Below are 23,792 nucleotides of genomic sequence, written 5' to 3' on the forward strand. Positions count from 1 at the left end.
CTTCAAGCTCACATTTCAAATAACTCCATTTAATTCTAAAAGCTAAGCTTATTACAGTAAACATATTCCATTCAAAATAATTTCATTAGTCAGGATCAACATAACATACATTTGTTATGTACACTTAAAACATTCATTTTCTGTTAAACTGATTTTGACTAAATTAAATGAAATTATTTGCTTCAAGTAACATCCTTAACTTTTTGCCATTCCTCACCACAAACCATTTCGGCGGGGGATACCAATTCATCGAATTTGCTTGTTATAACTATTTAAATGCGGATCCATATAGTTCTCATTTGTTCTTTTGTTTGTGCTTTGAAGAGCATTCTCACTATTTTCAGTGCCTTCGTCTTTCCGGAAAGGTCTATGATTGACATTAGTCTTGAAATAATTGCTCATGATAATTCATTCGCACATTAGAATTCACCATGGAATATTATTCGCGCTCCATATCTACAAAAGTGTTTAACTAAGAGACATGTTGTCAAGTTGCGCACCTGGGATTTTCGTTTGGATTTCATTCATCAAGACCAATGTTATGTCCCCTTACTTAGTCAAAATATGTACAAAGGTCATAAACTTTTCTGTCGCAGTTATCTCAAAACGTATTTGAACTGTAGTCATGTAACTATAGAAATGCTATTCAGCATGAGAAGTTGCGTCCCTTTGATGTTTTTGGATTCACTCGGTATGGCCATTTACTTGAAACTTTACATGAAATATTTTCAGTATGTAAAATTGCACGCCTTCTATTTATTCATGGATTTTACTCGGTAAGACCAAAGTTATGACCCGTGACATAATCAAAAATATATGTAAAGGGCGTAAAAAATTGTGTCGCAACCATTTCAAAAGGTAGTTGACATAGAGTCTTGAAACGTTATGGGAACGTTATTCAGCATGTGAAACCGCTCTCACCCACCCAAATAAACAAAAGTAATTATTTTTAGTTTCTTTTATCAAGTATTTCTAAAACGTTGTTTTATAGCATCCCTACCCCGCCCCCGTCAACAGCAACCTCCCATTTCCAAGGCCTATTTTTCATATCAGTACTTGCTCTAGATGAAAGTTAATAAATGCAATCGATTAAAATTGCCACGCATACATTGACTTGTAAATATGGGACCTCTGTGTCATTTGAACACATATCTAGTTAACATACAAATAACGTTATGATGATTTTTGTGTGTTTGCGGATGGGGTAAACGGATGGCTATTTGCGTGCAGTAATCTTGGTATTTAGACGGAACTAAAGGAACTTTTTACACATATCTCTTAAGGTCCGCTTATGGCGTTTGCGGGTAGGCTTTGCTGGGACGGTATTGGCAGGAGATTCGATGCTGTCGGTGGTAGGTGGCGGTATATTCATCAGTTTAAGAGTCGCGTTTGATATGTTTCTCATTGCATTTCATATCATCCCTTCCACTTTTTCTCTTTTATTATCGTTAGAACATGCTCTGCACATAGTCTTTTCATTTAGTACATATGTGAATATGCCGTATTTTGGATAGATCCGTTACTGATGTAGCAATTAACTCGTATTCCAATCTATTTGTAAATGTTTGGTAATGTAATAATATGTGTTGATTGTCTATGCATTTATCAATAAAGTAACAAAAAATAACAAAAAACAACTAAAAGAACAATCGTATCCATATATAGGAACCCTAACTCACACTAGGTTAAAAATAAACTGATGAAGACTAGTAAATAGGTGAGGTTTTGCAATGTATAATGAATAGAATAATGAAACTTCTAGTAAATGAGGGATGCTAATTGGCAGTGTAGACTATGTAACTTTTTATTACATTTTCTTTGATTTTATGTATACTATGTATTGTTTTCCATTGACCTGAATTATGCATGATTCATGAAGTAAATGTACAATAAACATTCACATCTTAAAACCTCTTCTTCGTTTTATGATTATTTTTCTTAGTATTGAAACAGCATGCAACAATATTGGAATCAACAGTCTTTGACACATTTGGTTTAAATTTTATTAATTATATTGGATACAGGAAAACAGAAGTTAGCGATTATAAGCGCCAGTACATAATCTATTTAAAATGAAATAAAGATATATAAACCAAACATACAAATATGCCTTAAAGAGGCAAGCTGCTGAAACTTTAGCGTCGCTTAGAGTCTCCAAATTCCTGTACGTCACATTTCCAGAATATGTGATTACTAATGTTTTTCTTATGTCTTCTTTATATAAATATTTTCTAAATGTGCGACCATCGGGCCAAATTACTTCCACCTGTTTAACAGTGGCGTTACCAATTCCAAAATGAGCGACCGGCTCTGATTGGCACATAAAAGAACAATCCCCACCAATGACGACGCGTCTTTCTTCGTCGCTTTCAAGTGTCAAAGTAACAAGACTACCTCTAGCAGATGAGCCGTACTTTGTAAGAGGCACGAATCTTATCCAATCGAAGGTATTTATCTCATTTTGAAAAACAGAAAATGTTCTGTTTTTATATTTATCATGACTAACAAATAGTTCAAGGATTCCATCTCCATTGAGATCTGCTACAGCCATTCCTGAATAGATGAAATTCAAAATTATTGTAAAAGCAATAATCAACGTATGCAAATGTTGAAATGGAGTATTTTAATAAGATGACATTAGCTCTAATATTTAAATGCACATAAAACACCATTAATTAAATAACATTAATGTTGGATTGCGCTTTGATAGGATTGCTGATCTTTGAGGAAGAACCCATTTTGTTTGGTTTAAGGTACATCGATACAATTAGAGGCTAAATGGTGACTTTCCAAGTTTTTATACTGCAGGAAGACCCTGTGTTCCCCTTCTGGCATTATTTTATCACGGGCGTATACCTGGGAATAACCATTGACTTTCCGCAAGCCAACCGAATGGCCTCCTCGAACGAAATAATTGTAAAAAATAAGCGAAGTTTCGAACCCACAGTACAGAGGGGCAAGTGTTTCAAAGTCGGCGACCTTAACCGCTTAGTCGTGGACGCCCCTGAATAAGAAGTTCCGTATTTATTTACAAAGTTCAGGTTCAATTATGATGAAACAATTTCTTCTTTATAAGTAGAGTATTTATAAGAAAACGGCACTGCAATACGCAAGTTGAAGATTTTACCTCGTATTCTAAGTCGTTTAAAGTTTTCATCATCCGCTAGTTCTGTTTTCTTTATTTTCTCATCTGTTGACTTTTTCCGAGAAATAATTGTAAATATTCCGTTGTATTTTGGCCAGTTTATATCTCCGTTAGCACCTGATTTTAGTATATCTGCTTGGCCATCATTATCAAAGTCACAAGTCAGTAGTGCAGCTGATGCCGTTGAATGACTAAATAGGGATTCTTCAGTTTCCTTTAAAAGATCAATAGGGTATTCAACTTTTAGGTGGTCATATCCTTTATAAAGAAGAAACATATTTAGTGTATAATGTATTTGTAACAGAACTATTTGTTTTCTAACGTTAACTGATTAAAAGAATCTTAACAAGTCTTGAACAAGTTGCAACCTTTTGACAATTAGCTTTATTTGCAAAACTACAAGTTGGAAACGGAAATCGTATTGCAGACTTCATTAGCATACATAACATTCATTTAAATCGAACTATAATTACATCTAATAGTTTACCTGAAACTGCATCCTGTTGTTGTCATCTTGTTGTTGAAACATTCTAGACGGACCAAGCCAATTAGTTAATGCAATATCTAATTTACTATCTGCATTGAAGTCCAGCATTCCTGAACCGCGCCCATTATAATTCCTATCTGCAACACCTGCAAAACCATCATCAATTACCACTAGTTTTACATTTTAAATTCTGATGCATCTGCTTTATATTTGTTTTGTAAGCTTTTGCAAATATAAACATATTCATATCTATGACGAACGATTACAAATTTGTACAGTTAACAGTTCCAGTAAATTTAATTATTTCACGTAGAATGACAGAAAAATGAAGACGATTCAATCTAAAATATTTTTGGGCTCAGAATGTGACAGTTGGTAAACCTTTTACATGTTTTTCATACGTCATGATATCCGCATATGTAACTTACCATGAAAGTCATTTACATGTAATTGTAGAACATTGAATACAGAGAGACGGTTAGAAATGCAAAATGCAACAACAGCAACACGGATTAAATATCCCTGAAGTAAAATTGCCCCAATCTGTTCTTAAGGTTTGATACTGTAACAACATGAAAATGTAAACAAGGCATACCCAGCTCTGTGGCAACATCCTGAAAAGTTCCATCACCATTGTTCTTGAGTAAGACATTTCTACCATCATGTCTGGTCACATAACTGCCAGTGTGGTAACTATTGTCGTTCGTTATGAAGATATTACTGCTGTATTCGTTTGATAATATCGGGCCAACAAGTATCCCGCGACCATCTGCATGAACATTTAATATGAAACATAAAGCAGAATACGTGTTAACTGAGATGAACCATATTTAATTCCAAAATTTCCATAATTTATTTGCAAATACAATATAGATTTAAAACGTATTAATATTGTGTCTTTTAGGGAGCCTCCTTTGGCGTCCAATTACTTGCCCATCATCGCTGTCGATTCGAAATTCTCTTAAATGTAGAATATTTTCATGTGAGGAAGCAATCCAGCTAGCTGGTCCAACCCAGGTTCCCACTTGTGCCTGAAATAATTCACGGAGGACAATCTGGGGTTTCCTTGATTAAAAACGCTGGAAAACTGCCATATGACCTGGGACGTTGAATAGTCTACTTTACCTCTTTCCATATTTAAGCCAATTATCTGCGAAATTTCTGATAACACGTGTTGACTTGACCCTTGACGCTCGTTATACTTCTGTTGTGCTGATAAAACTTTGTAAGTTCCTTTCCCATCTAAAATTGCATATTTTAGATAAATACAATGGTGGTCAAGACGATAATTGTATACATTATAAGAAAATATTCCAGCATATCTGATTTGCGTATCACTTGATTATCATGTCCGTTTAATAAACGATTGGCTGACACATATAGTTATTTGAATCCGTTAGCTAATGTTTAATTTGCATATATGTTTATTTGTTAACGGATGCTTATCTAATAACGGAAATACAAAAGTAATCCTTTTTCTTTTGCTGGAAAGAAACAAATTTCTCTATAGTGTTTATTTCAAGAAATGTGCAAGTGTAACGCTTGCGCGTTTTACGTAAAATTTCTTTGGGGATTTTTTTTTTAGCTCAAATTCTGTTTTTCGAGTATTTATTTATTTGTTTGGCTTAAGTCCGCTTAATTGAGGGAATTAGCAAAATCCAGATTCTGTTTCTTCTTTTATTCAGTTTTCAACAACAATATATGGATGTCCACATAACAACAATAATTTCTATAAACACAACTAAATTAATTAAAACTTTGTAATTATCTAGTCGGATATCTCGACATGAAACACAGAAGTATATGTCCTTCTTATTCCGTAGGTAAAATTCCTGTCTACCGTTCCCATTGACTTTTTATGATGTTCATGACTACAATAAAATCAACCAATAATATTGCAGAAAACCTAGATGTCCCCTAGCAACAAATCTCGCATACCGCGATACCTAGTGAGATTTTACGTGATTTCACGTGACCAGGGACCTCTGTCCTTGCGTGTCAAAAGATTATTCTCTCATAAACAGATATTAAGATTATATAATAAAATGCAATAAGACCATTAACAGACGTATAATAGCAATTAGTTTGACACTGCAAAATCTTATCAATGTTTAGTAAGAAATAAAACATTTTTATAATGGCAGCATGTAAATTCTTTTTGTTCTTTTAAAATTATTAACAAAGTTCGAGATTTTACATATACAACTATTTTTAAACATTTTAAAACAAATTATTTGAAAGTTTTAAACACTAATGTCACTGCATGACACAAGTATCCAATTCGTTGAAAAAGCAACGTTTTTATTTGTTACATCTCTGAAAGAGTGACGGAGGAAGAAAACGTAAAAATACGAAATATATTTAAAAAAAAAACCTTCAGTGAAAGTTGTCACAATAATGTCATACATCCCGCTTCTGGTGCGATCAATGCACGCTACAGAGTTACCGCCATATCGAGGTGCCAGCGCCCTGTGTTCTTCTGTCAAATGAAATAGGTCAATATATTCACCATCTACGACCTTAAACAGTTTGTCAGGAACCACTGATACACTAGTGGTTGCCGGATAGACGTCGTTGTGGTTGTGTAAGTAGATTTCTTCTGTCCCATCACCATCCATGTCGCAAGTACACACCGAAATAGTTCTCCCTATAATTAAAGATATCTAACATTTCTAATCTTTTACTTTTTAGGTATTTGCAACTTAGAATTTACGGAAGCTTACCCCACTATTTGCTTTTTTTCCCGAATTACTACATGGCGAATATCTATGTAACACACATATATATACTAATTAACAATACTATAATTGAATTGACTTATGAAAGTGTTACACCAGTAAAGAATTATTCGCATGGACATACTAAATAAAAACTGATTTATTATAGTCACTGATTAATGTGTATAATAATTATTCACGGTATTTCTATATACCTCTTAAAATGTTATCCCAAGATTAAATTGTTAAAATCTTTGTGAACAGCTATTACATTACCTGTTCTATCACGTGTCACATTGTATTTTGGGTGAAGTCTTGACACATCATAGTATTTTGCTGTTCTTTTGTCGTATTTCAGAATCTTGTTTGGTCCATCTAAACTGAAGTATATCAAAGTCAATGTTATATATGCGAATTAAAATTCCGATATATGGTTTCAGTAACAATGGTTTTACAAGTTGTGTTTATCAAAATAAACTGCTGCTCTATAAGTCAAGACAACTTTTAAAACGTTCATAACATTTCATATCGACTAAAAAAGAAGGCGAATACTTACACAGAGACAATAACTTCAAAAGTTCCGTCATTATCTAGGTCTGATACGGCTATACCGGAAGTTCTTCCAGTTGGCGCAAAATCCAAATTTGTTAACTCACGCAAAATACAAAATGTAATACTAAACTGCGATAAAAGTAAATTCAGAAACAATTCCTGAAACATAATGATGCTTTAACAGGTCATATAGTCGCCTACATATGTAGCAAACTGTCAACTGTTTCAGCTGATTGAATATAATTCAGGAAAACAGACGAAACATCAATCTATCTTACATAAAACTATTGAAATACACTGCCACACATAGGTGCAAGAAACTGAATATTTTATAACTACGATCGTGCAGTGAGATCTAAACCGGCTGAATAGCTAGTTTTGTAATAAACAGACATGCGATGATTATTGAGAACATATAAATAATTAACCATTGATCACGTCTTTAATCATTAATTGAGCCGCGCCATGAGAAAACCAACATAGTGGGTTTTCGACCAGCATGGATCCAGACCAGCCTGCGCATCCGCGCAGTCTGGTCAGGATCCGTGCTGTTCGCTAACAGTTTCTCTAATTGCAATAGGATCTGAAAGCGAACAGCACGGATCCTGACCAGACTGCGCAGATGCGCAGGCTGGTCTGGATCCATGCTGGTCGCAAAGCCACTATGTTGGTTTTCTCATGGCGCGGCTCAATTAAGAATGGTGCAGCTTGTATTGGCATGTAATGCTTCCGGACTATGTACTGAGCGATTTTCAAGCGATTTCGGGTGGACCGATCGCTAATGTTGTAAGAACTTGGGCCCAGCCCTTTTGCTTTTTAATGTATCACAAATGTTTTGTTTCTGTATATAGATGTATATATAAATCAATAAAATATAATTAAAGATACACGTTCTCTCTGTAATGCAAAATTTAGACAACTGTTATCGCGCATGCAACATTTGTAAACATATACACATTGTAAATTTAGTTTAAACATCTATTCTAATTAAACAAAGAAGGCTGAAAACAACGAACTATTATTCAGCAATTCACTGTTCTGACGTCACAATTATTACGTCATAGCGTCAAACGGCATAGCGGCGCGCTGGAAAAGAAACCGATTGAAAACGGGCAAATATTTTATGAATGCCGTCAAGGATGTACTTTAAAGTCCATGGTAACGTGTTAGAATCGAAATAATAAATCTTATTTAGTGATTTGGTCTTGAATAAAATCATTGTGTGTCGTTCAGTTGCGTATTATTATATCACTCGGGCTGCGCCCTCGTGATATAATTCCTTCGCATCTGAACTCCAAACAATGATTTATTCAGCGACAAATCACTAGATGAGATATATCAAGGATTTGTTACACAAATTAACGTTTATTCTAACACAATCCGATTCATTTTCCTATTAAACAAAGAAGGCTGAAAACAGTGAATTATTATACAACAATTCACTGTTCTGACGTCACAATCATTACGTCATGGCGTCATACGGCATAGCGGCGCGCTGGAAAAGAAACCGATTGAAAACGGGCAAGTATTTGATGAATGCCGTCAAGGATGTACTTTAAAGTCGCTCGTAACGTGTTAGAATCGAAATAATATATCTCATTTAGTGATTTGCTCTTGAATAAAATCATTGTCGTTCAGATGCGTATTATTATATCACTCGGGATGCGTCCTCGTGATATAATTCCTTCGCATCTGAACTCCAAACAATGATTTATTCAGCAAAAAATCACTAAATGAGATATATTTAAGAAATAATATATCTCATCCAGCATCTGAACTCCAAACAATGATTTATTCAAGAGCGCATCACTAAATGAGATATATTATTTCGATTCTAACACGTTACCAAGGATTCTTGACGACATTCATTAAATATTTGCCCGTTTTCAATCGGTTTCTTTTCCAGCGCGCCGCTATTCCGTTTGACACCATGACGTAATAATTGTGACGTCAGAACAGTGATTTGTTGTATAATATTTCACTGTTTTCTGTCTTCTTTGTTTAATAGCAAAATGAATCGGATCGTGTTAGAATGAATAGGAAAATGAATCGGATCGTGTTAGAATATTTTTTTAACTTTTATTTTTAAAGGTATTACACTTAACAAATCACATAATTCCATTAGTTGATCTGTCATTTTAGTCACATCTTTTACAGGTGATTTTCGTGTCGATTTCTCAATTAGGGTTTCATTTCTTCCTTCCAACTCGATACCATCTGGCTGAAGGTCTTTGAAGTCGCTTTGTTGTTGCTGCAAAACCATGTACCAAATTATATTTAAATGAACTATTGATTCTAAGATAAACTGGACACTGTCGTAACACATATTAAATAAAGAACGAGTTACTGGCGACAAATTTTCGGTCAGTCCTTGAAATGTGTCTTCGGCCTAAGAAACATTATATGGAATCGAATCTGATTTGGTTCGTGTCGTTTGGAAAATATCAAATGAACTGGCATGTTTTGTCCCTATTTAAAAAGAAATTTTAGAATTGAAAATCTGGGAAGCATGACAAAACTCATTTTGTTAAATTTATTTTCATTATGTAAAATCGGATATGCTCTACTAGTAGATCTATATAGGATGTTTTAAATGGAACTAGGTACATATTTTAGCAGGGAAATCAGGTCAAACTGTATGCAAAAAACAAACTTAAAATATCTTTTTTACGAGTAAAATGACTTTAGCTTATTGTCAAATATATATATTTATTAATGCCAAATGCTCAACGTATGAAAAGTCTAGTAAAAAACTGGTTGTTTGTTTTTTTCAACGTGATCGTCTGAAATAGCTTATAATTACAATAAGAAAAAAACAACAACTTGTAAAATTATTTTAAAACCAATTAAGACACTATAAAACATTAAGAGAATTCCTCAGTCAAGACATAGAGACATCCTTAACTTAATCTGGTCTTTGAGATATGTATTATTCATAGATTTATGACAATCATTTATGAATAATCCAGAGAAACTTTCATTTTCGTTTCTGCAAAAACATGGTGACTTTTTAGCTCACCTGTCACAAAGTGACAAGGTGAGCTTTTGTGATCGCGTGGCGTCCGTCGTCCGTCCGTCAGTGCGTCCGCGCATGCGTAAACTTTTGCTTGTGACCTCTCTAGAGGTCACAATTTTCACGGGATCTTTATGAAAATTGGTCAGAATGTTTATCTTGATGATATCTAGGTCAAGTTTGAAACTGGGTCACCTGCGGTCAAAAACTAGGTCAGTAGGTCTAAAAATAGAAAAACATTGTGACCTCTCTAGAGGCCATATATTTCATGAGATCTTCATGAAAATTAATCAGAATGTTCATCTTGATAATATCTAGGTCAAGTCTGAAACTGTCTCACGTGGAGTCCAAAACTAGGTCAGTAGGTCTAAAAAAAGAAAAACATTGTGACCTCTCTAGAGGCCATATTTCTCAATGGATCTTCATGAAAATTGGTCAGAATGTTCACCTTGATGATATCTAGGAAAGTTCGAAACTGGGTTACGTGCAGTCAAAAACTAGGACAGTAGGTCTAAAAATAGAAAAACCTTGTGACCTTTCTAGAGGCCATACTTTTCAATGGATCTTCATGAAAGTTGGTCAGAATGTTCACCTTGATGATATCTAGGCAAGTTTGAAACTGGGTCACGTGCGGTCAAAAACTAGGTCAGTAGGTCTCAAAATAGAAAAACCTTGTGACCTCTCTAGAGGCCATACTTTTCAATGGATCTTCATGAAAATTGGTCAGAATGTTCATCTTGATGATATCTAGGCCAAGTTTGAAACTGGGTCACGTTCCATTAAAAACTAGGTCAGTAGGTCAAATAATAAAAAAACCTTGTGACCTCTCTAGAGGCCATATTTTTCATGGGATCTGTATGAAAGTTGGTCTGAATGTTTATCCTGATGATATCTAGGTCAAGTTCGAATCTGGGTCAACTGCGGTTAAAAACTAGGTCAGTAGGTCTAAAAATAGAAAAACCTTGTGACCTCTCTAGAGGCCATATTTTTCAATGGATCTTCATGAAAATTGGTTTGAATGTTCACCTTGATGATATCTAGCTAAAATTTGAAACTGGGTCACGTGCGGTCAAAAACTAGGTCAGTAGGTATAAAAATAGAAAAACCTTGTGACCTCTCTAGAGGCCATATTTTTCATGAGATCTTCATGAAAATTGGTGAGAATGTTCATCTTGATGATATCTAGGTCAAGTTCAAAACTGGGTCAAATAATAAAACAACCTTGTGACCTCTCTAGAGGCCATATTTTTTTCAATGGATCTTCATGAAAATTGGTCAGAATTTTTATCTTGATGATACCTAGATCAAGTTCAAAACTGGGTCACATGAGCTCAAAAACTAGGTCACTATGTCAAATAATAGAAAAAACGACGTCATACTCAGTTCAAAACTGGGTCATGAGGGGACAGGGGAGCGATTCAGGACCATCATGGTCCTCTTGTTTTTTTACTGTACCATACAATAAATAAAAAATAGCAAATCGTCAATGGATATAATCAACCCATAAAAATTGCTCGTCGAGTGAGGAACAATGGTTGTAATAACCTTATATCCATTCCGCACCTATTACGTAATAAAACGTATTATCGTCTGATGGCCTTTTCACGCTTCCGTAGTATCAACATTTATTACACGAAATTCATTTTTAAATTGTTTCTGAAATATCAAGGTCTGCAGCTCCCAAATAAGGAAATATCTTACATCCGAGGCAAAAAGGACCTTTTGAACGATTTGACGAAGTTCCAAAAATCTCCATATACCCTTGCTCCGTTACAGACCCCTGTTTGATTTGTATTTATTGCGAGTTCAAATATTGTTTCGTAGATGAAAAGCTGACATGTGCTAAAACCGAGATATTTTCAAATCGTTAGAAAGTGCTGAAAATTTACTCCCCATTAGCAAAAAAAAAAAGAAAAAAAAAGAGAGAAGTCCACGCGTATACATTTAGACCCCCAGCAAGTGACCACTGACTATCGACCAATGCAAATGCGACTTTCGTTTTCTAGTTTCATTTTCTTTACTTCCGGAAATAGCTGAAGGTCATCGTTCTAAAGATCTTTTTGTGTAAATTACATGCCAATGCTAATATAACTGAACAAATATTTCGAAAACTGAAAATATTATACCTGATATCAACAGAGCCAGTAATGTTACCCAGCATGTTTATCAGTTTTCCAAGCACAGCCATGGTTTCAGCGAGGTCTCCAGAAAGATGTTATACTTAATTTTCAATGTATCTTCAAAGCAGACGCCATATACAGGTTTGTTTTCAGTTTGCTTGTTTGCGTTCTATGTTTCCAAAAGATCTTATATTATTTTTTTAACTGCCACAACAGCGATATTGAAGTGCCGTGCGGCGGCCAGTATTAGATCCAGATTTATTACCATCGTGAAGTTTATTTAAGAAATGATTTTTTGGGCGTTCATGCTAGCTGAACGACAGAAAAGGATCGGCAAATCCAGAATCGCGCTAGCGATTCATGTTTAATTTGCCGATTCTATTCTGTCGTTCATTCCGCATGAACACCGAAAAAATACATTTCATTTCTTATATTTACATTATATTTCCTTTCCATTTGTAAACAATATTATATTATAAATTGCACACATTTTGTTGCATTTAACATCAAATTCAGCTTCCCGTCCATTCAGTTCACCAGACGGAACAACTGCGACGTCATCAAAGGAACGTTCTCCCTGACTATACGCAGACTTCGTCAAAACAGCGGCCCGTTATCATTAAGCAGCGTTGACGTAACATTGACGCCTTTCCTTTTGCTGTTCATACGAAATGAACGTCAAATGTTTCAATGGAAAAGAATAGGGCGAATGTAAATATTTGATATACTTTCATAATACAGTTCCACTCAAACCATTGCCAGGGAGTGTGAGAGGTGATACAATTATCGTTGCCACTCGTGAAAAGATTCAATTGTTTGAGCCTGCTATTATCTTATTTGGTTGGCTTTGTGCTTCCAAAGGTGGTAGGTTGCTTTGTAAAATAATTTGTTAAACTTTGATATATCTTGTTAAACATAGAACTCGTATCATACCATTCAGATACATCTCATGATTGCACTATACAAAGAACAAATTTTAAGGGTTCTTTACCAGAAGTGTTTGATGATTTTCTAGTCGACTCATCCTTTGCAGCATATCCTAAAATATACAAGTGTAATTTTCAATCATTTAAGAAAAATGTTTATGCTTAGATAATATGTCAGATAAACTCATTGTCGTTACATTGTAACACTGAGGCGTTTAAAGCACATATATACATATATATATAAATGCTTACAAAACTTAGAGACAGCAATGCTTCCAAAAAGTATTACGGCACTATTCATATCGCAAGGAATCAAAGGCTAAAATATTCCAAATTACTAACTTTGTAAGTTTTTACATGTTTTGCTGCTGATCAGGAAAATTAAATAACTGCGAAATGACGTCGGATTTCTACAACCCTGTCATTATTATTTATTATCTTACATAAGGAAAAGAAACATCTTAAAGTTTCTTACCAGGCCAGCTTCCATCCCAGTCTGTGTTTGAACTGGACTGACTTGGAGAGTTTCCAAACTGTGAAGCTGATGTACCATCTTTACCTTCTTTCGCATGTGTATTACTCTCTAAATTATAAATAATACAATGTATTTTTTTCTTAACAGGAACGTGTTTATTATAAGTAAATTCAAATCATTTTGATGCTACACATATTTACTTTGTTGAGTTAGACAGATTTAATTTCCTAAGTTCTAAGCACTTCTTTTCCTCAAATGTCTGAGAAATTTCACATGATCCTCAAAAACCTTATCTCGTATATTTATATATTATATATCGTCGTTATTCAAATGAGACTATTAAGACTGTTTATATGTGCTTTGGTATTTAAATTTAAAATTAAATTGGTACTTATATGAAGTGAAACACCATGAAGTGTACCACACAATACTTACTTGGCCATTTCTGTGACCAGTCACCTGACCAATCACCGCCAGCAGAGGTCTTCCCTACAAAATTAACAAAAGAACAAACACTATCACTTACTCTGTATCTTGTATATATACTGCAATTAGACAATTTTACAACATTTAATTACATGTATAACTTATTTATGATGAAATGAATTATTTATGTGTGTATTTTTGTGTAATTTACAGGGTTTCTTTTATAATGATCAATTTGCAAATGTGTATAATTTATCAAGTACATGTTCATATAGTAGACAAGAACTAGCTGGTTGTCATACCTGGCCATTCACCTTTCCAGTTATTGGTATTCGCACCTGGTATAGCCGATATATAATTTTCATTGATAATGTTCACTGCGTTGTTTTGATAACCAGTTTTATCACTGTTTGAATATCGTTGTGAATTGTTTCTTTCAGTTGTGTCTATAGACTCGCTGAGATTGCTATCAATAATGCTATACATATGTCCAACACCCAGCATTCCCGGATATCCATTGAAAAGAGGTGTTGGAGTGCTGATGTCTATGTGGTCTGTTCCAAAGCTTGTTTGAAGTTCATGCTCTTCTATTCCTGGATATCTATTATATACTGGAGACAAAATCCGTGTCTCAGATACGTTTCTCAACATTGTAGGCAAATACTGCTGTTCTGAAACAGGACCTTTCTCGGGAATGACAGCTTGTAATGGTAATTGTGATCCAATACCGAGCATACCTGGCTGTCCACTGAACTTTGCATAAGGAAACATGTTGGATGCATTGATGCTCAATGCTGACATAATGTTTTCTGGGAAGGTTTGGAAAGCAAAATTGGATACTTCGCCTGAAGGAGATGATCCAGTTTGGACTGGTAGTTCTGCAAATATATCACCGTCTTTCTTTGTTTCAATATTTTCTCCAGCTCCGTCGGTCACATTGTTCTCACCAGTGGGAGGTTTGGTTGGATGAGGAACATGTACATAATTAGGAGAGTTGTTGATTGATTCTGAATTGAAGAGGCCAGGCACAAATGGATTTACTGCTAAACCAAATGATGCTCCTGAAAAGTTATGTAGTCGATTTGTCTTACAAGTCCAGTATAAAGTAAGATTACTCGAGCAATCTGTATTCGGAACAAAATGTTTCGTTATACTTTGGTGATGCTTTGGCCATCCGTAATACTTACATAAATGCTATCATTTTTCTCTAGCCCCTAACGATATAAGTACATTACAATGCCAATCAATTAAAGCATGATTACTAATAAAAGAAAAAAATATTACAAAAATATTGCAAGATTACCATGACAGTACTACACATTTATACATACATACCTGCATATTTATAGGCAAAGTTGTCCGGGTCAAATTTCGGTGTATCGGCACCATTGCCTGTATACTGTTCTTTTTTACCTACAAGAAATTTTAAAATAAATGTATGAGAAATACATATTGCTAACAAAGTAGTTGTGTGGTACTTTCACAACTCATCTGATAATATTTCTCGTTTTCAGCGGTACCAAATTTTGTGTTGGGTTAAAACACCCATGTTCATTTCTACCAATTCATAAATGAAATTTTTAAACGTATTAACGATTGTAAACATAATGAGAAAAAGAACATTAATTGAAAACTAAAACATTTAACATTGCTTCGTATCATACGTTAAGGAAGCGTTGAGTCAATTAACTAAATATTAACCCTTCCTTAAAAGGCAAATATATTATTAGTAACAAGCGTAGATTGTATCTGAGCTTTTAGAAGAATGGAGTTCATTCAATTATTCTGTATAAAAGAATGCACCTCAAGCTGGTGTTAGGGACGTGAGGGAGTGTTACAAATTTCATTTCCTCTTATGAAAAGACTCATTCAAACACCTACTAGTTTGGTAAATTGCATTAAATTCATGCTTTAAACGGTCTCCTTTCAGATTTTGTTATAGTAATCAAATTGTCCAGTAAAACGCAACTCTTCAGCAACATATTACAGCGTTATTGCTCATTATAATGTGCTGTACCTTTTAACACACAATAAGTATTATCTATACCTTCAAATACAAATCCCATTGGGTCCATAGGATTGTAGAGTCCGTTGCCAGAAAGTAAACTTAACAAACTTTTAGCTCTTCCCTCTGTTTCAGAGGCTGATTGAGTTCCATCTAAAAAAATTAGTGCAGTATTTTAGTGTATCGTCCTATTGGCATTATAAGTTGATAATTTGGGTCATTTGTATATAATTCTTCCCTATAACAAGTAACGTTTTAATGTGCAGTAAGTCATTTGAATTTAACATAAATACACGTCTTTATATGTGTACATGTTACTGTCAGAAGCATTTTATTAGTTGTGATTGTGTTAATTTGAATGAAAAGAAATAGATTTGGCAAAAATTCTTACATTAAAACGTTTACTAAAAACCTGTATCTTACTTTCGATTAAGTTTTTATGGACGCCATTCCTTTTTTTTTTTATTCATTTAAAGTAACACTCACCTTGAAAAGTGTAGACGGGCCGATCGCAAAAAGACACTAAAACTAAAATAATTAAATGTATCTTCCACATTTTGTTTCTGTTAAAGTTTGTTTAGATATGTTAGTTTTCTTCTCCACCAGAGCAATAGCAATAAGTCATTATCAATAGCAGGTGCATGATTATTCTAATAATGCAATCTTCGTGCCTTCCTATAATTTTATATCAGCTTTAAACATAATACATATTTATGAATTAAAAGTCCTTCTTGACTGAAATATTGATTATGCAGAGTAAAATGTTTTTATCTGTTAATCTGCATTTTTGAAATAACGTGGAATCTTCTGGTTTAACAATGATTTTGAAATAACTCAGCAATTGTTTTTGTTTATTTTCTGTAAAGTAATTTTATCTTTACTTTTTTTCCTTTTTGTGTAATAATTGTTTATTTTTGAAATTGAATACGATTTTCCTTCTTTTTCAGTGTTTAGTGTTGCTTTTTTAAATAAGATTGTGTGCTTCATGTTACGGCTGCTATTTTAGTTCACCCTCTATAAGCACATGTATTTATTTCACCATCTGATTTTGTTCACGGTCCTTAGTGACACATAAATATACTATATACTGATGCTATGTAACGAGAAACATTATATTGTTTAAGTTAATGGAAATAAGAATATGTTCTGTTCTGTTCTTGTATTGGTATTTTTTTATATAGGAGGCTTTTCGGGTTTTTTTTTTTTGTTCTGTTGTAAAAGATATGTTTCTTTAGTTTCGTAAATGAAATGCTTCACTTAATTTTCCCGCAAAGACTTTTATATTACACATTTATCAGTCAGATGGATACTTCATTTTAAGAAGTGCAATTTTCCGACAACTAACTGGTCTTCCCATGGGAACAAACTGTGCATTATACAGTTTGACAAAATTAGCTACATTTTATGTTTATTGAATAAAGTTTTTTATCAAATGAATTTCTCCCGCCATGCCAACGATGTAAACAGGGGGTCATCTCATTCACACGAAAATTACTTTAATAAAGTATAACTATTCATATGTTTTTCGTCCGATATTTTGGTGGAACTAAGATAGTTCTTGAAAAATATGTGATTGGATATACAGGTCTCGAATTATGGAAAGCCGTACACGCCATAGTGTTATATTGGAAGTCTATGGGAAATCAATTGGTGTTCTCTAACCTATGTTAGAGCTAAAACGTGACTTTTGTCGGAAGCCATCACAGGTAATGGTCACAAATCTGTTGTAGGTGGACGGATAGCTCAGTGGTTTGCACACTGGCCTTCCAATACTGAGGTCGGGGGTTCGATCCCCGGCAGCTACTCGGGAATTTTCAGAAACGCTTTTCAGTGTTTCCCACCCAACTAGAGGTGTACTGGGAACACCGGCAATCCTTGCGTGTATCGGTGCTATACACTGGGCACGTTAAAGAACCAGGCTGTCTATTCGCAACGAGCTAGGCTAAGTTAGCCGGACAAGCCTGTATCTGATTTCTGATCTCTCTGTCGTTGGGGCTTTGTCTCACTCTGTCCCTCCGGTCAGATCGCTCTGTGTCTGCACTAGTAGAGGATGAATTATGCGCCCTGTGTGGCTGCATTTGAACTATGTAAAGCGCCTGAACGTGAAATTGGTCTTGAAAAGGGCGCTATATAAATCTGGTATAATAATAATAATAATAATAATAATAATAATAATATTGTAGAAAGACGTTTTCGTACAAAAATAAGCGTGAACTTTGAATATTATTTTTTATTTTGGTCTCTTTTTTTGACAAGTGTGCCCATTTTCATCTGCGTTTTTGGACCAAAAAGACTCTTTTTTTTTCTCTGTAATGTCAGAGAATAATCAAAATTTATAGAATTTATTTCTATTTCTTACGGAATGAATCATATTTCAGCTTCCAAACAAAATCCTATAACATAAGCCGATAACTTAAACTTTCGCGAAATATTGCAATAGAATGACGACAGGGTCTGAATCTACAGGGGGTGACCTCAGTAAACTGTCAATATCTTTCTTAAAACTGAAATTTCTTGCTGAAACTTTGTGAAACAATTGGTATTAGATTGTGCTTAACAATAGCACTGTAAAATGGGAAAATATGAACAAAACATTCATCTATAGGTCAGATACCACCAATTCAAAAACGTACAGGGAACTTACTGGGAATGAGGTAAGTGTATTCCTGGGAATAAGGAAATGTTTGTCCGTTCTGATTGGTCAGTCATGTAAACAAACCCAAGAAGTGATTATTTTTTTCAAAATGGAATATTTTCACTGCATTTACAGTATTTCATTATACATTTTGATAAAATTTACTACATTTTATGTGTATTGAAAAAAAAGTTTTATCAAATGAATTTCTCCCGCCATGCCAACGATGTAAACAGGGGGTCATCTCATTCACACGAAAATTACTTAAGTAAAGTATCACTATTCATATGTTTTTCGTCCGATACTTTGATGGAACTAAGATAGTTGTTGAAAATATGTGATTGGATATACACATACATGTTTTGTTTTATGGCCAGGCCGTACACGCCATAATGTTATAATGGAAGTCTATGGGAAAATAATTGGAGTTCTCTAACACGCAGATTTGTTTTTATTGTTATGAGCCTTTCTCCAGATACGCAGATAGATGTTATCTTGACGATAAACAAGTGTTCAAAGTTTCAAAACCACGTGTCAAATAGTTTTGATAAAACGTTGACTTGTACGACAACTGAAGCAATCTTAAAGTCCCAAAAGGGCCATAATTCAGCCAAAATAGTTGACAGAGTTATGAACTCTTGCCTACAGATGGAAATCATGATGATAAACAAGTGTTCAAAGTTTCAAAGCCACATGTCGAAAGTTTTGACAAAACATTTACTTGAACGAAAACTGAACCAATTTCCAAGTCCAAAAAGGGCCTTAATTTAGCCAAAATACATGTTGTTGACAGAATTATGTACTCTTCCTTACAGATATTAACTAATATATTAAACACGTGTATAAAGTTTCAAAGCCATAAGTCAAATAGTTTTTACAAAACATGGACTTGTACGAAAAAGAGCCATAATTCAAACATATACTTGACAGAGTTATGTACTCTTGCCTACATGTAGAGACTGTTATAATAAGCAAGAGTTCCAAGTTTGAAGTAAATACCTTTGATGATATTACCATTTCATAAAAACTTTAACTAACGCCGACGCCGACGCGGGGTGAATGTTTTAGCTCTTCAAATTCTTCGAATAGTCGAGCTAAAAAAAACGATACGATAATTTTCAATAACACTTATAAAGGAGTCATTAATGTATCATTTGTATAAAACACGAGTTTCTTGCATGTCAAACTTCTACGGAAGCGCGCAATTGTTATTATGTTTTAATACACCTCGTAAAGTATGATTTAGTTTGTTTATTTGTTGGGTCACACTGGCACAATTATATGTCATGTCGACTTTCCAGTTTTTGATGGTGGAGGATAACCCCTGATGCCCCTCCGTGCACTATTTCATCACGGGCGGACAACTGGGTAGAACCACTGACCTTCCGTAAGTTAGCTGAATGATTTCCTCACATGAACAATTGAACGCCCAAAGTATGGCTCGAAAGCGCATCGGTTAGGGACAAATGATTCGAAGTCAGCGATCTTAACCACTCGGCCACGGAGGCCCCAGTATTACTCAGTACACTGTAAACCTAGTTAACATGTATAGATATGTAATGCACTCTAACATCCCAAATATTTGTTGTTCAAATAAAAATTAGTATTTTGCGATTCAGTTTTGATTTCCAAATTGCCAACAAAATAAAACTTATAATAATATAATTACACAAAATTTGGGGGATAGAGGTGTGTCTGTCGAGAGAACGAAAAACATATATACCACGTACTGGTATGGACGCATATATTGCTAAGTTTAAAGTACTAGTAATTGCTGTGCGTATCATCTACAGAAATTTCGTATTCTTAAAACCTAAATTCAATTGATCAATGCATAAAGAATGGTTTAAACGCATTCAGACAGAACCTGATTAATATTGCCAATATTTACGATAAGCTGAGAGATACGAAATTCTAAATGAATCATTGCGATATAAAGATTTTTAAGCGACGTCTTTCTTTATTTCGGAAACTATATAATGAATGAAAGCATGGAACTTTCAGGCTTTAGACGTCGCCTTCTTGTGTTCAACAGTGCATTAAGAAAGGCGCGTACTGCTTATGGTAGACTGGCTCCCGTCCCTATGTTTGTTCTACATATATATGTTTATTCATTAAGAGGGAAGTAACTCCAGCAGGTTGTTTCTACATTGACATTTTTTATTGCCCCTGGCTCCGAACATAGGTTCAGCCATCAGATAAAATGTCCTATTTTAGAGGCTAAAGATTTTCTTATTTTGCTTGCAGTATTTATAAAAAAAAATAACCATGCAGCCAGGGAGCCAGGCTATGCTTATGGTTCGATCGATCAGTTAAATGATATGTCAAAATTGCCGTACTCGCATGTTCAGTGGTACAACCAACGCGGAAAACAGTCACTTAAACATTTTATGTTGAATTTAGCTGCAGAGCAAAATGTCAGGGAAAACACTGGCTCAAATAGAGTGATTTATGGTGACATTTACACACTTATGAATTCAAAATTCAATTCAAAAATCACAACTCACAGGAGGGTTGTGAAAATGGGAAGCGCACATAATCACATGAACATTAATCAGGCAGACGAGTTTGATTTCACATTTGAGTTGGAGTACGTTTGCTTGTTGACTTCGAAGGAGAGCATCCAGATGTTGCTGAGTTTGTTATTGTCGGGTACTCTGAGGATCCACAGCTTGACATGTTCCTGTCATTAAACGGTAATAAAAATGCAGAAAAATATAAAACATACTTTCAGAACACGGAGATCTGTGTATACAGAAGCAATTGCTCTGTTCAATGCGTTACATTCAGTAGTTTCTAACTTGGATCTCTACAAACTGGAGCCATGGAGGTTATAACTATCCGAACTATAGTGGACTGCGCCTGAACATTCCGGCTTACCTTATACAGTTTGCTTACCACAGTCCGGGTACAGAAACACCGCTAATGATTTCTGGTGTTAAAACTTCCAAACAATTTGATATATCAATCGAGAGATTTAGTTGACGAGATTTTGGATAAAAAAAGTTATATAGAAAAGAGGAAGCATTTTCATAGTTATGTTCAAAAGGCTATGTGAAACATATGACGTTCAGGCACAAAATGATATTGATAATCTTATAGTTACAAAAGCTATGAATTTTGGAAAGAGACTGGAAAGTTTCCTAAACTGGAAAATGAAAGAAGTACAAGATACCTTTTAAAGTTAAAAAGGTTTGATGGCTCTATAAAATGATAACAATGTCCTAGACAATGAGCGTATGATTTCTCTTGTATTTTGAGAAATAAAGATAAGAGTGTATTATCTGATTCGGATTTATTTCATAAGGCTATTTTATGATGAAATAATTATTTTTAAGTTTATTATGTAAAGTTAAGTGTTTAATATTTCATTTTCAAAATAATTTCGACATGCAATTTGTATATTTTGTCTGACTCTGTTTTCTTTTCTTATATGTACATGCCGCGTAATTTTCTTCATCAACAGTTTGTACTTTTTAAAGAGTAATGCTAGTCACATGTCGAGAAGATTTTTGCTGGGTGAATTTACTTTATTTTAGAGAAATCATGTTCTGATCAGAAGACAAAATTGATCAACATAGAAGTTGTCAACAGTTGTCACACAATTGATTATAATGCTGAAAAATCCAAAGCCAAAGTTTAGACCGTAATCAAGATTTAGTTTTTCAAAAATCATTTTCAGGCTTAATTCAGATTATTTGAAGCAGGTCGTTACAGTAGATCCCTGTATGCTTACAATATTACAAATGGTAGATATGAATATTTGAATGGGGATATAAGAATATACCAACAAAGACATTTGAGAAATAAATAGTTTATTGTAAGTATTACATTTATTTTAATATATATTTTTTTATATTTAAGACATATTCTTTGTAAATAATTATAAATATAACGGCGCTTTCGTAAAGGGATAAAACCTTTGTGCGCTTAATAACAAGTAATAAGGAGGAATTACTCCCCTTCTATATGTACTTTAGTCAACTTCCATAACAGCATTTATCCGTAACGGTAATGTCCGTATAATACCGAATGAAACGGGTAGCTGTTGTAAGGTTAATGGAATGGTATATACAATAAAAAGTGCAAAATCCCCGAGGGGATGTTGACGGGAGTATGCCTATATATTTTTTTATTTTATATTTTGGTAACATGCATTTAAAATGATAATAATGTTAAAGATGTATTTGAATTGCATTTATACTTGTATTATTTTGCTATTTTCGCATATAACATAGGTTTTTCAAATATATTTTTGATTGTGAATTATTCAACATGGTTGACATAGCTCTTGACAATTTGGTCATTCAACTAGCTGATGACACTGATTCGGAGGAAACCGACGCCGCCAGCGAGTGTGAGGATGCTCCACTGGGCGCGTGTGTTTGAAATGTATTGAATGTATTGAATGTATGAATGAAATTAAAAGTGAAATTGAAATGATGAAATAAAATGAAATAAATAAATAAAAAAAAAACACGAAAAATATAAATAAAACAAATTCAATCATAAAACAAATCGCCCTGTGTGGGATTCGAACCCACAGCCTCCTAATCGCAAAAGTTAAATCACTAGCAAGATTCAAGGCAAGGTTCCTTGATTCTACCAACTGAGCTATCAATGCAATTTCAATCTACTCATTATTTAAAATATATTTATAGTTTTAAATATGTCAAATATCTTTCAACCCCTTATTTAATAAAAGGAAACAGTCTGGAAAATCCAAATCTAAAAATGAAAGCGACATGTCACTCCTAATTGCTAATACACTCTTATGCACGCACCACGGGGTCAGATACAAACTCCAACGCAGAGATCTCCCTTGCCACTCCGCTCATGAATGAGCGAAGCGGCGCTTTGGAGTTTGGGTCAGATACGATAATGTTGTATTATATTTATATCTTTGCACAAGGTCATTGCATGTTAGTTATAATTAGATAGAGAATGTTGCTAGACGGCTAAATAATTGGATCGTTGTAGTTTGTAGATTATGTTGAACTGAGTTGAGGTTTTAAAATTGGAAAGGACATTAAAAATATAACAGAAAACGGTCTAAACATGAAACTAACACCATTTAGAAATCGCATTTTAACTTTAAACAGTGCGTTAAGTAGTGCAAGTTTTGGATTAGGTTCAATCGATCAGTTATCTACAATGCAAGAACTGGCATACTCGCATGTGCAGTGGTATAACGAACAGGGACAACAATCGCTTACAAGTTTTATGGCGAGTTTAGATTCAGAGCAAGCTGTAAGGGATGACAGCGACTCAAATAAACTGATTTATGATGG

At 34.3% G+C, this 23,792-nt stretch overlaps 1 protein-coding gene across 1 annotated transcript; it reads right to left on the reverse strand.

Moving 5' to 3' along the window:
• Positions 1–246: 246 nt before the first annotated feature.
• Positions 247–5,011, reverse strand: LOC123545241 (cartilage acidic protein 1-like). The gene is made up of 6 exons (XM_045331589.2): positions 4,758–5,011; positions 4,228–4,401; positions 3,633–3,778; positions 3,128–3,359; positions 2,507–2,553; positions 247–384 (listed from the first exon to the last, which is right to left on the reverse strand). The coding sequence occupies exons 1-6, from the start codon at positions 4,765–4,767 to the stop codon at positions 247–249; spliced, it is 747 nt and encodes a 248-aa protein (XP_045187524.2). The 5' UTR covers positions 4,768–5,011.
• Positions 5,012–23,792: the final 18,781 nt, after the last annotated feature.

Source organism: Mercenaria mercenaria, chromosome 1 (genome assembly GCF_021730395.1).
Source record: "Mercenaria mercenaria strain notata chromosome 1, MADL_Memer_1, whole genome shotgun sequence".
NCBI classification, from domain to species: Eukaryota; Metazoa; Mollusca; class Bivalvia; order Venerida; family Veneridae; genus Mercenaria; species Mercenaria mercenaria.

Bases quoted from the DNA above. Each gene is read 5' to 3' on its own strand.
- LOC123545241 (XM_045331589.2), bottom strand. The intron at 3,779-4,227 runs GTATGCCTTGTT...ATGGTTTTGCAG, and splicing joins GGATGTTGCCACAGAGCTGG to GTGTTGCAGATAGGAATTAT. The intron at 385-2,506 runs GTTAGTCATGAT...AATTATTTCAAG, and splicing joins ATGGAATCCTTGAACTATTT to ACTAATGTCAATCATAGACC.